At 39.6% G+C, this 17,552-nt stretch overlaps 1 protein-coding gene across 1 annotated transcript in view; it reads left to right on the top strand.

Annotated features, from left to right (window-relative positions):
* The first annotated feature begins 4,658 nt into the window (after positions 1–4,658).
* The window catches only part of GBE1 (1,4-alpha-glucan branching enzyme 1), a 274,655-nt gene continuing 261,761 nt past the window's right edge, over positions 4,659–17,552 (top strand). Inside the window, 2 exon segments of the mRNA XM_010356067.2 lie at positions 4,659–4,712; positions 4,714–4,802. Coding sequence (XP_010354369.2) covers positions 4,659–4,712; positions 4,714–4,802 — 143 coding nt within the window.

Genomic DNA, 17,552 nt, shown 5'->3' with positions numbered 1-17,552 from the left:
TCGAGACTAGTCTGGCCAACATAGTGAAACCCCGTCATTACTAAAAATACAAAAAATTAGCAGGGTGTGGTGGTGTGTGCATGTAACCCCAGCTGCTCAGGAGGTTGAGGCAGGAGAATCACGTGAACCCAGGAGGCAGAGGTTGCAGTGAGCCGAGATCGTGCCATTGCACTCCAGCCCGGGTGACACACAGGGCTAGACCCCGTCTCAAAAAAAATAAAAAAAAAAAAAAGTTACTTCTTTTTTCTTTCAGCTCCCTGATTTTCTTTTTCATCACTAATGATTTTCAATGAGGGGGATATGTAATTTTAAAAGGTATATTTATATAGTCTAGTTTATCTTTAGTTGGTATAAATCGTTTGCCTTTTAAAAAGCATATTTACTATTATTTTATCCTTGATTCTTTTTAAAAACAGCTTTGAGATGTAATTCACATACAATTCACCCATTTAAACTGTACAATTAAATCATTTTAATATATCCACAGAGCCATGAAACCATAACCACAACCAATTTTAGAAAATGTGCATTATCCCAAGAAGAAATCCCACATCCACTTGCATTCACTCTTCATTTCCCCTGCCCTCCAGCCCTAGGAAGCTAAAAATCTTTCTTTCTCTGTAGATTTGTATATCCTGAACATTCCATATACATGGAATCATATAATATGTGGTCGTTTGTGAGTGGTTTCTTTCACTTGCTATGTTTTTAAGGTTCAACTGTGTTGTAGCACATTATCAGTAACTCTTTGGCTTTATAATGCAAACTACTGAAAAGCAAACATGTGACATGAGACTCAAATATCAAGAAAAAGAGGTTTCAAAATATTTATTGAGCATCTCCTATTTGCCACTGTTAGCTAGTAACCACACATGGGTCATTCTCTAATTGCTATCTTCATTCCTGAATGATCTATTAGGCACCAGAATTACATTTCCAGCTGCCTTATTGACTTGGGTATCCAGGAGCTGACTGCCTTGAACTCAGTTCTCCCTCTTTCAAAGACTTCTTTATTTTTGCTAGACAGAATTCCCCCAGGCTCAGAAGCTCAATCTATAATTCCCTTTTCACTTTCATATCCAATCAGTTGCCAAATCTTACAAATTCTATTTCTCAAATATTTTGTTTTGGTGTGTCAAAAATGTTTTGGGTGGAACTGTATTTCTCCACAAAAAGATACATTGAAGCCTTAACCTAACAGTACCTCAGAATATGACCTTATTTGGAAATATAATAATTGCAGATATAATTAGTTAAGATGAGGTCATACTGAAATAGGGTGTGTCCCTCATTCAGTAAGGCTGGTGACCTTATAAAAAGAACACTATGTGAAGAGACAGAGACACAGGAAAATGCCATGTCACGATGGAGGCAGCGATCCAAATGATGCATCTATAAGCCAAGAAATGCCAAAGAGTGCTGGCCATCACCAGAAGCTAGGACAGAGGCATGGAACAATTCTCCTTCCCAGCCCCCAGAAAGAACCAAGCCTGTGGACACTTTGATTTTCAGCCCATAGAACTAGGGTAAGGTGACAAAGTTTTGTTGCTTAAAGTAGCTAGTGCGTGGTACTTAATCGCTACAGCCCTAGGTAACTAATACAGACACTAAATGACTTCATAATAGTTTAGGCATTCATTATATCATGCATCCCAAATCTTTATTTCATCATTTTCTCTGCTACCCCAGACCAAGCCATCATCATTTCTTACCTAGGCAATGTTAATCACCTCCTAATTGTCTTCCTTGTCTGCCACAAGGGCACCCCTATTGCCATCCTTGTATCGTTATAATTCATTTGCCACACAGAATATTTTAATAATGAAACCACATCACATCAGTGTTCTGCTGAAAACTCTCCAATAGCATCCCTTAAATGGACATTAAAGGGGCTGTATGATCAAACACCTGCCTAGCTCTCGCACCACAATTCCTGCTACTCCTCGTTACACACCAGGTATGCTAGCCTTTTTTTTTTTTTTTTTTTTGTTTTAAACCAACTCAATTCCTCCATTGCACGAACTCTGCCATTCTGGAATGCTCTTCCTCTCATGGCTCATTTCTTCTTGTCATCACAGTTCAGCTTAAATGTCAGTTCTGAACGGCCTTTCTTGACTACCATAACCAACACAGATTTAATTCTCGACAATGCACTTACCACTATCTGACACTGTTTTGTATTATTTTATGTATTTCACTGGTAATTGTGTCTCCTCTCCCTCCTACTCCCAGTTGAGTATGACAACTGGGACTTGTCTTATCATTTATCTAGAGTATGTGGGAAAATGGTCGGCACATGGGACTTCAATAAATATGTGCTCAATGGTGAACCAGCTAGGTAGGCAGATATGTAGACTAGGATCTTGCTCTTGGAGAGCTTAGGTTCTAAAGGGAAAGGTCAATACATAAGAGAAAAACAAACACCTAGATTCTGTTAACTGTTGCACAGAAGAGATTGAAGTTACATAGAAGACACTGAGGAGTCTATAATCAGAAGTTTCTCAGGTATGAGCTGACATTTATGCTGAGGCTGGAATGAAGGCTGGGAAAAAATTAAGCAAGTAGAGCTCAGCTTCCTGAGAATTTCCAACAGAACAGCAAGCAAATAATCTTAGAGGCTATTCTACAACAAATTCACTGAGTTCCAGGAAAGTCAGTGTGACTAGAGCATAGTAAAACTGGAAAATGATGAGAAAAGTGGCTGGGAAGGTAGTCAGGGTCCAGATTATACAAGCCTTGTTAGAGAATGGCTAGCTGTTTCTATTTTCCCCTAAGTGACATAGTATGCCATGCAAGTTGCTAAATGACATCATCCGATTTACTCAGTGTAGAGTCTAACCAAACTGTGCCCCCGGTCACCAGCATCAGAATCACTTGTGAGCTTGTTAAAAATGCAATCTGAAGCACCATTCCAGAACCATATTAAGATCCCTAGGTGATTCATATGCACATCAAAGTGCGAGAAGCACTGGTACAGAGAACTGTGTAGAGGTGAGAAATGGCAGAAGAGGGGAAGTCAATTGGAGAGCTACGTTATGGTCCAAGTGAAGGATGACAGTGGCCTGCATACGAGTGACAGCAGGAAGGATGAGAAGACGGATTGTAGGTTATGTTTTGCAGACAGTTGGTTTAGGTCTCCTAGCCAGCTAAATGGAGATCTCAGTAGACAGGCAGTGATACAAGCCTGGGTTTCTGAAAAAAGTTTAGGCTTGGAGATATAGATCTGTGGGTCTGTTATTAATAGTTGTTCTGCTTCGGGTTTTTTTTTTTTTTTAATTTTCTTCCTTTTTTAGTGCTTTATATTTTACAAATATCTGCATGCTTTTTGTCATCTTTATGGAAAAGAAGGCACACCTTAAAGTCGCTCAAGTCCTTCACTTTCTCACATTGAGGTCTGTCTACATATCCACTTATCTTTCAAGTCTATTAAACCCCTTAGAAAAACTTTCCTTTGAAATATTTTAAAATTCAAGGCCCAAAGCTGATTAATACTGTTTCTCCTCCATATCCCCTAGGATCCTCCAGTCCAAGGTTTTACAGAGAAAAATACACTCAATCCTCTCTGGTTTCTAGGTGTAAAGCAGCTTGGACCCTCCCGGGTTGGTGGGTCCATCTCTCTTGGTGTCCGATTCTGTATTCTTAAAAACCACTATTGAAATAGAAGCCAGTCAGTTAATGGCAATAGAAGAAGGGAACTCCAAGTGGGAGCTCCCCAAGCCAGGAGGAAGAGCGGTTTCTTGCCTTATCACTCTAAGTGGCAGAATGGAGTTCCAATTCAATCATATCATTTGTGTTATCAAAGATAGTTTAATCGTTGAAAACCTTGTAACGATTACAAACACAGGCAAATGCCTTTTCCTTTTCGGCCTTACAGAGAATGAGAAAAGTTCTTCCCATGGTTATAATCTTAGCTGTTGGTAATGCAGAAAATAGTACCAGAACAGCAGAATTACAATGGTATTCCAGCATTGTGTGTCTTAATTTTAAATTCACGTGACCTGGCAAGCTTAGGAGAGCCCTGGTTGTGATTAACATTTTCCGCAGTAGTACTCTAGCTACACTTGACTGTTCACCTCTCTGTGAGTTTATATATGTTTGAAATGCTGCCCCTCAAAAGTCTCAGAACTTTGAGAAATAAGGTCGCTTCCAAAAAACACCCCGTATGTCCAATTTGAAGGGGGCGCTGTCAGTGGGTGTTTAAGTGGGTACTTAAGAGCGGAATCTATTCCGGAGCCAAGAACAGGTCAGGGTGAGGAACGTCAAGGCTGAGCGAGGTCAGCTCGGGACCCACCTCCTAGAATGACCTCCGCCGGCAGGGAAAAAACCGTTAACGGGAGGAAAGGGCAGGTCCCTGCGGCCTCCAGGTGCCAGCAGCGTGAGTGGGCGGAGAGGCCTCGGTGCCTCCTACCCGCTCGGGACGTGCGTCCAGGCATCACCCCGGGATCCGCTCCTCCCCGCTGGCGGGGGGAGAAAGGGCAGGCGGCCTTCCGCCCCGGCTATAAAGGGCCTCGGACGGCCGCTGCTCGCCTCGGTTCGCCTCGACACGCCTAGGCGCCCTCCGGCTCCGCCCTAGCCGCCACGTCCCAGCTCGAGCTCCAGTGCCCGCTCAGGCCCCACTCGACCCTCTCGGGCCTCGGCTACTTGGACTGCGGTGGAAAATGGCGGCTCCGGTGACTCCCGCGGCTCGGGCCGAGGACTCCGAGGCGGCGCTCAAGTGCCGCCCTGGCTGACGTGCCCGAACTGGCCAGACTCCTGGAGGTCGACCCGTACTTGAAGCCCTACGCCGTGGACTTCCAGCGCAGGTACCGCCGGACTCCCACCACCCCCACTTAGACGGGCAGCCCGCCTCCCAGGGGCCGGTTCGGTTCCCGGGCCGCCCCTCGGCCCTAGAGCGCCGACCCCGCCCCAGGCGGGGAGGAACCTGAATGGGCGGGGCTCGGGGTGACGCGGGTAACCGGGTTCTGTGGCTTCCGTAGTGGCAGGTTGACAGCTCCGGTCCCCGGAGCGGGCGTTGAAGAAACTTCTTTCCTCATCCCCTTTCCCTTCTGTTCTAATCAGCGGTCTTGCGCCATAGGGTACGTGCTTTGGCTCCAACACTTAATTCCCCTAGTGCTAGCTGGGGAGTGACTCAACGCCACTGCAGGTTTTCTGACTTAGGCACGCACTAGCGTGGGCCCGTGGAGTAAAGTGGGCATAACTCCTGGCACGTGTAACTACGCATTTAAAACTTTCTAGTTTATTTCATAGCAAATATTGTGATTTTGTATCTAACAGGATTCCTTCAGGCAGACACTATATCCTTGCACTAATTCTTTCCTTGCTAATATTCCTCATTTAGGGGAAGATTACACCTACATTGATCAATTTTTTCTCCCCTTGGACTAACATTGATAACTTCAATGCACATCAACATTTGTTCCTGTTTGACTTTGCCATCTTGAAGAGGGAGAAAGGTCAGGAAAGTAAAACTTTTACAGGCCAATGTCGTTTTAGCTTGTCTTCTACCATTGTGTACCACACCAGTTTAGTTACTGGGCTAATGATTCTGTTAATAAGTTCCAGTAAAAAGGTACAGGTCTTTGTTGTTGTTGTTGTTTTAAGTAAAAGAGCTATTTTACAAGTTGTAATAGTTATACTTGTGAGGTTACCCCATTTTGATTTAATAGTTTCTCCCCTTTTAGGAGAGACACTGCAGAATGGAAACTATCCTGGCAATAGAATATACATGGCCAATTTTTCAAGTGATGGAGAACATCCATCTAGTTAACTGGCATGAAGGAGCGTTGAGAGTAATGAAAATGGGTTTATTTGGAGTTTTAAAAAAGCCCAGCAATTTGTTTGTGTCCTAGGATTTTCAGGTATTAAATGCATTCAAATCAGCAAGTGTTTATTGAGGAAGTGCTATAAATAAAACACTGCCCTAGGGATTGTAAGGGATATGAAGTTGCATTCTTGAGCTTGTATATAGTAATGAATGAACCTTTGTGAAATAATCACCTTGAGCTGTCCGTCACTTAATCAGATGATTGTGCTGTTATATAAACCATTTGGGGAGCAGTCTTATGCAATTGTTTTCAGAATTTACAGTATATGCTTTCAAAGAAACTTAGTACATAATCGTCATAGGTTTAAGGTTGGATTTGATTTAGAAATAGAAAAACTTTAGAAAAAAGGATAGTGATTAAAGGTAGTGGTCAGATTTTTTTTTTTTGATGTCCTTGTAAACATGACATTAATTTACTTGTGTGCTTTGTAAAATGACACTTAAGATATTTATTAAAGAAGAGTTGTGGAAATGTTTTATCTACACCTCCCGCCTTCTTTTTAAAATGACACACACAGATAAACATTCTTTATTAAGTGTTTCTTTCATGTACTTTATTTCCAACTCCACTGGGATTGAAGCATTTATAATCTTCTTTCATGGTTTGCCAAAACTAATGAAGGGGACAAAGGCCAAGATAAAGAAGGGAAGAGAATCCAGTGTGCTTGGTGAAAAGTCTTGTCCAGTGGGCCCTCATGCCTCACTCTGATCTGGATTTTACTTTTGTCCTTGGTTCTGAGTAATGGCCATTTGCTAGCACACGTGTTCCATTTAGGCATATCAAACAATAATTTGGCATTACTATTTGGTAACTTCTATTTACTATTTGGTATCTAGTTACTATTTGGTAACTTCTGTTGTTAACACTCGAAGAATAAAACATTTTTCCTTCATACAATCTGGTCTTAGTTCCTTGTCCAGTTTTCCATTTATTTCTGATAATCCATTTGGACTGTGTGTCTTTGGTCTAACACAAATACATAACCAGTCAAACACTTCGGTGCAAAGTATGCTTACTAAGGAGTGAAAGAAAATTTGAGGTACAAACAACAATATTGATGAAGAAGGAAATTTCTCTTTGATGGACTGTCTCATCCTTCCCCAGCAGATGTCTTTTCATTTGAATTTTTTTGGATATTCCCTTAGGATGTTTTAGATGTTCCTTCCCTTCTTTATCTTGGCCTTTTCTCCTTCTGTATTCGTCTGTTTTCATGCTCCTGATAAAAACATACCTGAAACTGCGCAATTTACAAAAGGAAGAGGTTTATAGGACTTACAGTTCCAAGTGGCTGAGGAGGCCTCACAATCAGTGGCAGAAGGTGAAAGTCACGTCTCACATGGCGGCAGACAAGAGAAGAGAGCTTGTGCAGGGAAACTCCCTCTTTTAAAACCATCAGGTCTGGTGAGACGTACTCACTATCACGAGACAGCACGGGAAAGACCCGCCCCCACGATTCAGTTACCTCCCATCAGGGCCCTCCCACAACACGTGGGAATTCAAGATGAGATCTGAGTGGGGACACGGCCAAACCATATCACCTTCATTAGTTGTTCTTTCACCTTCTGTACCTGTGAGAATTTTGAATCAAGTATAGAAGATTAATGAGTTACTCTGCTATAAAATAAAAATTAGTACATTATTAGCATGACTGACCAACTACCTCCATGTTGTCTCATTGATGACCTTCCCAAATAGCATTTTCCACTTGATTTTTCTACCTTTTATTTAGTTATTTACTTCTCGTTACACTATAATTAGTTGTTATAATTCCAAAATCTTAGTGCTTTAAAACATTTAATTGTCCCCATATTACATGTCAGCATGAGTCAGCCAGAGGGCTGTCCTCATGGCAGTCACTCAAAAGTCTAGGCTTATGAAGGGTTTGTTTTGAAACCTGCTTTTGTAGAAGTAGTGGCAGGGCAAAGAGAAGCATGTTGAACTATGCACTATTTCTTACAGCTTTTGCCTAGCAGTGAGTCCATCCTGCTGATAATGTTACACTGGCCAGTGCACATCAGCTTGCCGTGTGGGTGAAACAGAGGATTGGCATTTGTGAACACTGTCAGAACAACACAATGTTAATGATGCTACTTTATACCCTCTGTTTAATGTTTTTACAGCGCTTTCAGATATGGTATTTAATGTAATCCTCATAACAAAACCATGAGGTAGACAGGGTGGGCATTTTTCCTGTTTTACAGGTGAAGAAACTAAGTGATGGGCTTGAGCATACATGGCATAAGTAAGTGCTGCACCTGTGATTAATCTTTCTTTGCTAAAACTATTCTCAGCCAGTTCACAGATAACTTCATGATAATGTAGGGATGCCTCTTTACTCTTCTTCGTCTCTAGCATTGTACATGTTGGACTATTTCTTGGCTCTTTGAAGCCATGATCTTGCTTTTCTTTCATTTTCTCAGCCTCTTTTTGACCATTTAATGTAAGAGATTTTTAGGGCACATTCCTGGGATCCTTTATGTATTTCTATTGTATATTTTCTCCCTAGGCATTCTCATCCATCCCATGGATTCCATCTATCTACTGAGGCCGCCCACATCTGTCTCCACTCTAGATCATTCTCCTTATCTTGGACTTATTTATATCTTCATTTTGATGTTTTATAAATACAAATCTCAACAAGTATAAAACTGAACTTAACAGATTTTCATTCCAAACAGGTTTGTCCCTGTCAACTGAATCACAGTGTCTGGGATCTTCCTCTACCAGCTGCTCAAACCTAAAACGCAATGAGGGATTTCTAATTTACTCCCTTCTCCTCCTTTCCTTATACCTCTGAGTCTAGTCAATTGTAGCCCCTAACTCTTTTAAGTATGTACCATGCTGCCTTCCTACTGCTGCTATCCTAGTTCAGGTTGCCAGTATCTCTAGTATGGTTTACAGAGACTGCTTCATAGCGGTTGTTCTTTTTCCAAATCTTCACTCCATTCTAATTTCTCCACTCCTCTTCATTCAAAAACAGAGCAAGTAGAATGGATTTTGAAATAAACAAATCTGATCATGGTACTACTCTGCTTAATTAAACCCTTTCAACCATTCCTCATTTCTCTTGAGTTCTGTACAGCCTCCTTCCCATAACTTACGAGATTCTGCATTATCTGGTCCCTGTTGGCCTTTTCAGCCTCCCTCTCGGTACCATCTAACCAGAAGGCTGTAAAGGGCGAGGGGCAGCTTGGAACTCTGGGGACCATTCTTTAAAGGTACTAGAATACCAGTAAAATAAATTAGAAACATGATATCCGTTTTCCACATGCATTCCTTTTTTCTTGAATATTGAAGATTTTCATTTCATATTTTGTCCACACACAAGAAATTGGGGTGTCTGGAAAAAATCACTGAATAAAAGATAAGAAAGATGAAGAATTAGAAAACTTTTCTGATCTTTATCCAGAAGAGTGATAGTTCTAGCTTAGTAGGAGTGGGTAAAATAAGTGAATCTTTTCCTGTATTTAATATTTTCTTAATATAAAATAATTTCTCTACCCCATGAAAGAGAAACATTTCACAAATGTTTGAGTATCAGCTGGAAAGTGTGAGATCATATTCTGCTGTCTTAGATGCCACATATTTTGGTTTAACTCTCGGTGAAGCTGTGCTTTTGTACCTGCTATTGCTTCTGCCTAAGCATTGTTTGCTTCTACCTTGGGATAGTTCCTGTACATGTTTTGGGACACAGCTTAGAGACATATTGTATGCTTCCTCTGACTTCACCCGATCTCGAAGCTGCTTCTGGGCTGGTTGAAGGGTCCCTCTTCTTTTCAGCCAGCTTGGACCACTAGTCCTATGGATGCTCATCCACTGTGATAGAGTTGTCTTTCTACTCTTTGTATTCTCCACTAGATTGTTTGCTCTCATGAATGGGTACTATGTGTATATTATGTATTCACCGTTGTAGTCCTCAGTCTGTAGAACTGGACCTGCCCTCATGGTAAATACTTAGCATAATATTTGAATGAGCCAGTGGCTGACTGAATGTCTTCTGACTTTATTTTTCCTTTGTGGCATACCAGTGAGTCTAAGGTCAATTCACCTGGAGCTAAAAATATCTGGATTACTCAGGTAGATGAACAGAGAACAGGAGTAGTTACTAGAGATTTCATGTGACAATCTGGGGAAGGGGAATATATGCTCAATTAAAGAGCTAAAGATGACCAGAATAAATCAAGAAAATAGTTTCTTAATCAGATGCTTTCATACTCATCAGAGACTAAAAGTTTAATCTCTGAAGGAATAGTCAGTTTGAGAGAATCTGATGTCAAGCTATAGCTGTGTGTGCAAGAATGGGAGAAGGGTTTTTATGAGCCCATGTTAAGTATTACAATTACAGTGAAGAGCTCTACTTGGTTGAAATAAAATAATTTTCACATTGGTATCTAATTGGAATTAGAAAGCAATTTGGATTTGGTATGTTAGCAACCACCCCAAGAAATTAAAAAAAAAAGTATTGAGGTAAAATGTACATATATAATTCACCATTTTTATCATTTTAAACCACAGTTCAGTGGTAATAAACAAATTTTATGTATATTTTCCTCCTTTGTCTCCCTTCCCCAATCTCCTTCCTAGCCTCTGGTAACCTCCAATCTACATTCTGTCTTCCTGAGAAACACCTTTTTCGCTTCTGCATATGAATGAGAGCATGTGATACTTGCCTTTCTGTACTTGGCTTATCTCACTTAACATAATGGTCTCCAGTTCCATCCATGTTGCTGTAATGATAGGATTTCATTACTTTTTATGGTTGAATAATATTCCATTATATATATATATATACACTGTATTTTCTTTATCCATTCATCCATTGATAAGCACTTAGGTTAATCCCATATTTTGGCTATTGTGAATAGGGCTGCAATAAACATGGGAGCAGCAGATGCCTTTTCACATTAGCGATTTGATTTCTTTTGGCTGTATACCCAGTAGTAGCTTTGGTGGATCATATCATAGTTCTATATTTACTTATTTGAGGGACCTCTATACGGTTGTTTTTTTTTTCTATAGTGGCTATGGTAATTTACATTCCCACTAATAGCGTATGAGTGTTCCCTTTTCTGCACATCCTAACCAGCATCTATTATTTCCTATCTTTTTGATACAAGCCATTTTGACTGTGGTGAGATGATACTGCATTGTGGTTTTGATTTGCATTTCTGTGATGATTAGTGATATTGAGCATTTTTTCATATACCTGTTGACCATTTTTATGTTTTCCTTTGAGAAATGTCTGTTCAGATCTTTTGCCTATTTTAAAATCAGATTTTTTTTTCTTTTGCTATCTGATTGTTTGAGTTCTTCATACATTCTGGTTATTAATCTCTTATCTGATAGTTTGCAAATATTTTCTCCTATTCTGTGGGTTGTCTGTTTACTTTGTTGATTGTTTCCTTTGGTGCAGAAGCTTTTTAGCTTGATTTATACTCTCATGTCTATTTTTGCTTTGACAGCCCATGTTAAGGTCTTACACAAGAAATCTTTTTGTGAGAGACCAATGCCCTAGAGCATTTCCCCAATGTTTTCTGCTACTATTTTCATAGTTTCAGGTCTTAGATTAAAGTCTTTATTTAATCCATTTTGATTTGACTTTTGTGTATGATGAGATATTAAGGGTCTAGTTTCATTCTTCTTTATATAGTTATGCAGTTTTCCCAGCACCATTTATTGAATAGACTGTCTTTTCCCCATTTTAAGTTCTTGGCACCTTTGTTGAAGATGAGTTGGTTGCAAACGTGTGTGTTTAGAACTGAATTCTCCATTCTGTTCCATTAGTCTATGTATCTGTTTTTATCCCAGTACCATGCTGTTTCAGTTACTATAGCTTTATAATAAATTTTGAAGCCAGGTAGTGTGATGCCCCCAGCTTTGTTTGTACCTTGACAAAAGGTAGGGCTCTACGTTGTAAAATATGTTATGCATCTTACATTCATTAATTTATTATGTAGAGTTGTAAAATATGTTATACATCTTGCATTCATTATTATGCAATTCCATTGTAGCTTATTTGACATGATTTAAGTTATGGTAACTAACTTATAAAACTTGATGTGTAAATGATGATAATAATTTAGACTAAATTTAGTTTCTTCGTATGTAGAAATATCTCCCTCTGTGTGTGTGTGTGTGTGTGTGTGTCTGTATACACAACATATTGCTGAATGACCCATGTTCTAAAGTAAAAGCAAGATGAGGCTTAAATATTAGCTCTCATAACTATTAAATAGCTTTGAGTCCTAGGGAAAGTTAATCAACTGCTCTGAACTTGTTTCTTCATCTATAAAAGATGGATGGAATCCACTTTGTAGGGTGTCCTTGAGGACGAGGAATATATGTAAAGATGCTCAGTAAATAAATAATAGTTTGATGATAATATTAGCAAACTAATATATCAAGTTAAATACTTACTAGAGTATTATTTTCAGAAGATTGTATTGTTTGCTTCTTTAACACTATATTCTGAAATGAATTATCAGATAAATACCGTGACCAGAAATTCCCTACAACTCTTTGTTTTGCTAGTTAACTGTGCCTTACTTTAGGGGGGCTCCTTCTTTTTTCTTGGTAAGAGTGATTGGGTGAATGAGGTGAGGCAGGTGGTAATTTTAATCATAATCTAATAGAGATGGAGAAGAATATGTCTAAACTTTGATCCTTAATTTAGAGAGGAAATGATAAAGCAATTGCCCGTTTGCTATAAGCTGAAGGCAAGATGAGTCCTGGGATATAATGAGCACAAAGCTCCTTTTATTGAGAGAGGTAAATGTTAGCCTGCAGAAATTCAAAATCACTCTTCTCTTGATCTTCCTTTTCCGTCTTTTTCTCTTCTTTCATCTGACTGCTAAGTGTTCATATTCTTGGGCATCAAACAGCTGCAGGGATTTTCTTCCTCCTGAACTGTGGATGGTTACAGGAATGGTCATACTGAGTTTACTAATAGCAGGAGTAACTTTGAAAATAAGGCTAATGTAGAAGAAGAAAAAATATATAATAGCATAAAAGTATGAAAATGAAAGAATTATTCTAGTGGTATCTGAACATATCATATGTGCATATTAATTAGAAAAAATTTTAAATCCAATGTTCTGCCTTCTCTTTTTTTTCTCCCTTGCTTTTTGATATTTGATGACTGCAGTTATTTTCAATATGTTTGATTTTGCCATAAGATGCATAAAACAAATAAATATTCATATGTATTTTAGTAGATCCATTGAATGATTAATTTTAATGAGACACAATCTCTGGGTTTATACACTAGTTCTACAACTCAAAATATGATAATCAGAAACCAAATATACCAGTGTACTTCTTGCATGAAGTGAGGTTTTCCAAATACCCAGGAAAAAGAATTAACTGTTTGTTTTACCAGTGATATCACGTGATACTCAACGTCATCAATCTGTTTTTGTTTTCATAGATAATGCCTAGCCACAGGTTATGTTTAATTATGAATAACTACACAATACAGATATACACACTGTTACAGAGATATCACATGATACTCAATGTCATCAATCTGTTTTTGTTTTCATAAATAACACTTAGCCACAGGTTATATTTAATTATGAATAACTACACAATACAGATATACACACTGTTCCAGAAACATGATAAAATTAGTTATGCATTTAGGTTCATGTCATAGAAAACCCAGTACACTTTCAATTAACAGAATATCCCACAAGCAGTGAATTGTAGAAGTAGAGGCTTGTGAAGAAAAGTGAAGGTCAGTGGTTTGGGCTTTAGCATAGATGCATCCTTCTTTATCTTTCTGCTATATTATCCTTAGCATATCCTTAGCATATTACCCTTAGCATATGGTCTCCTTTCTTATGCTTGGAAGATGATTGGACACAGCTTGGCACCACATCCATGTTTCTGGTTGGAACACGTGCTAGCTTACTGTGTCTACTTTAGTGAAGCATATGTTAGCTTTCTTGTAAACTTCAACTAGTTCTTCCCATTTCCAGGTTATTGATCAGAAATGTCCCATCGTCATCCTTAGTTGAAAGTGAGCCTGGATCATCAAGGCTTTCATGTGCACGCACATCTTCCTGATATGTATCCTTTTGTCTCATCCATCACAACTTCCCAGGGCTCTTTTCCTTTCTCCAGAGAGGAAACTACATCTGGCAGAAGATGAAAAGCCCCAGTCAGATCATGTTGTAGTCCTCTAAAATCACATCTATGTGGAAATCATTCTGTGCTGGATCCAGGCATTCCTACCCTCCCCGAGAGGAGTCTATAGTAACACCCCTCAGTATTACCAACCTCTGGTTATGCATTTTACTTTGCTAGACCTGATCTTTGTTTTTCTGGGTTCTTCTTTTTGGCGGGGTGGGGGTGGGGTGCGGGGAGAATACAGAGACTTTTCACTGCTCTGTCTTAAGCTGATTCAGTCCCTTCAGCTACTTGGCCCTAGCTCCACTATCTTCTTTTTTCACTTTCATGAATATTCTTAGAAAGTATAAGAATGTGGCCAGGCGCAGTGGCTGACGCCTGTAATCCCAGCACTTTGAGAGGCTGAGGTGGGTGGATCACGAGGTCAGGAGTTTGAGATCAGCCTGGCCAATGTGGTGAAACCTGTCTCTACTGAAAATACAAAAATTAGCCAGGCATGGTGGCATGCGCCTCTAGTCCCAGCTACTTAGGAGACTGAGGAAGAAGAATCTCTTGAACTGGGGAGGTGGAGCTTGCAATGAGCCAAGATCGTGCCACTGCATTCCAGCCTGGGCGACAGAGCGAGACTCCATCTCGGAAAAAAAAATATAAGAATGTTTTGAGATGAAATTGGTTTGTTAATTACTAATACTTTTTTCATCTTGGGCTCTTGAAAAAATGATCAGTTTTCAGTTATTTGGAAAATAGAAAATTTGTGTGATTAAAAAGGAAAGGAGAACAAAATTAAAAATGTCCATTAATTTATGCTGAGTCTTTAAAGTAAAGCATGAATTATTTTTTACCTAACTACACACAAGCTTATGAGGCTTTAACATTATACCTTTCTGTGCTTTTCTTTTTAAAGCGTAATGTGTGTAACTATCAGTCTTCGTGGTTGTCATTTCTGTGCTTTGTATTATTATTTTGTCTTAGCTTTTCTCTTTCTGCATTAAAATACTCTGACACTTTTGTTTGCCTGTTTGTTTTTTGCTTACGCCTTGGAGTCTTCCATCCTCTTGACCATTTTGATTGGCAGTGTTATTTTTGTGGTTTAAGTTGTGCTTACTAGTGATAGGAGTGTAGTGAAACTAACAGATCTCTTTTTGCTTTACTTCTCCAAAGTGCCTTTAATTAAAAACGATATGGTACTCATGCAGTATTAGGCAAACCTCTACTCACAAATGCAACATAAACAGGAAGTACATAGATATAAGAGTACTATCAAACCTAAGGGTTGGTTTTAGCAGGTTCCAAGTACCTATAAAGTCAGAGGACATTTGAAAATATAGGGGAGATTGTTTAGACAATTGTAAATCGTGTTAGACGGTATTAAAAAAAATCATTCTGAAATAATTACAGACTCGCAGAAAGTTGCAAAAAGAGTTTAGAGGAGGCTCCTGTACCCTTCACTAAGTTTGCCCCACTGGTAATATCTTGCATAACTGCAGTGGTTGTATCAAAGCCAGGAAATTGACATTGGTACAAACTACAGACCTTATTTGTATTTCTCCAGTTTTTACATGTACTTGTGTGTGTGTCTACACTTCTAGAAATTTTATCACATGTATATAGTAATGTAGCTGACGCTGCATTGGAGATACAGAACTGTTCCATCACGACAAAGGAATGCTGTCCTGCTATTCCTTTATACTCGCAACTGCCCCTCCCCCATCCATCCCTAACTTTTGGCAACCAGTGAGTGATGTGGTTTGCATATCTGTAATTTTTTTCATTTGGGGAGTGTTCTATGAGTGAAATCATATATAAGTTTTTGACAGTGGCTTTTTTTCTTCATTCAGCATAATTCCCTTGAGATCTCTCCATGTTGCGTATATCAGTAGTTTGCTCCTTTTTGTCACTGAGTAGTATTCCATTGTGTGGGTGTACCATCCATCCAGTTTGTTTATTTATTAACCCGTTGAAGGACATTTGGAATGTTCCCAGTTTTTGGCTATTACAAATATTACAATAAACCTAATATATGAATATGTGTAGGTTTTATTTCTCTGAGATAAATGCACAGGAATGCTGTGATAGCTGGGTCACATGGCAAGCATTTGTTAGTTTTATAAGGAATTTCCAGATATTTTCTTTTTCTTTTTTTTCTTTTTTCTTTTTTTGAGACAGAGTCTTGCTCTGTCACCAGGCTGGAGTGCAGTTATGTGATCTCGGTTCACTGCAACCTCTGCCTCCCTTGTTCAAGCAATTCTCCTGTCTCAGCCTCCCGAGTAGCTGGCACTACAGGCACGCACCACCATGCCCAGCTAATTTTTGTATTTTTAGTAGAGACAGGGTTTCACCATGTTGGCCAAGATGGTCTCGATCTCTTGACCTCATGATCCACCCACCTCGGCCCCCCGAAGTGTTGGAATTACAGGCGTGAGCCACCGCACTCGGCCTCCAGATATTTTCTACAGTATCTGTACAAGTTTTCATTTCACTGGATGCAGTTGATCTGCATCCTTGCCAGTATTTGGTATTGTCACTATTTTTTTTTTTTTTTTTTTTGAGACGGAGTCTCGCTCTGTCCCCCAGTCTGATGTGCAGTGGTGCGATCTCTGCTCACTACAAGCTCCACTTCCCGGGTTCCCGCCATTCTCCTGCCTCAGCCTCCCGAGTAGCTGGGACCACAGGCGCCCGCCACTGCGCCCGGCTAATTTTTTATATTTTTAGTAGAGATGGGGTTTCACCATGTTAGCCAGAGTGGTCTCGATCTCTTGACCTCATGATCCGCCCTCCTCAGCCTCCTAAAGTGCTGGGATTACAGGCGTGAGCCACCGTGCCCGGCTGTCACTAGTTTTTATGTTAACTACTCAGATAGGTATGTAGTGCTATGTCATTGTGTTTTTAATTTGCATTTTTCTAATACCTCATTACACTGAAAAATCTTTTAAAGCATTATTTTCTATTTGTACGTTCTCTTTGGTGAAATGTTTATTCATGTCTTTTGCCTATTTTCTAATCGACTTGATTTTTCTTTTTTTACTTTTTGGTTTTTGTTTTTTGAGATGGAGTCTTGCCCTCTTGCCCAGGCTGGGAGTGCAGTGGTGTGATCTCAGCTCAGTGCAACCTCCGCCTCCCCATTTGAAGTGATTCTCCTGCCTCAGCCTCTCTAGTAGCTGGGCTTACAGGTGTGCGCCACCACGCCCCAGCTAATTTTTGTATTTTTAGTAGAGATGGGGTTTCACCACGTTGGCTAGTGTGGTCCCCAACTCCTGACCTCAAATGACCAGCCTGCCTCGGACTCCCAAAATGCTGGGATTACGGGTGTGAGCCACTGAGCCCGGCCTATTTTTGTGTTTTGAGAATTCATTATATGTTCTACACATAAATCCTTTGTTAGATGTGTGGTTTACAAATATTTTCTTTCTGTCTGTGGCCTGTCTTTCTATCTTCTAAACAGAGTCTTTCACAGAGCAAAATTTTTAAATTTTAGTGAAGTTAAAAAGTTCAATTTATTCATTAATTTATTTTAATGAATCATGTGTTTGTTGCCATGTCTAAGAGCTCTTTGCCTAGCTCTAGGACCTGAACATTTTCTCTGTTTTTTTTTTCTAA

The sequence above is a fragment of the Rhinopithecus roxellana genome, chromosome 1 (genome assembly GCF_007565055.1).
Source record: "Rhinopithecus roxellana isolate Shanxi Qingling chromosome 1, ASM756505v1, whole genome shotgun sequence".
NCBI lineage: Eukaryota > Metazoa > Chordata > Mammalia > Primates > Cercopithecidae > Rhinopithecus > Rhinopithecus roxellana.
Note: the sequence above shows the minus strand (reverse complement) of the source record. Positions and strands in the feature narration are given on the sequence as shown.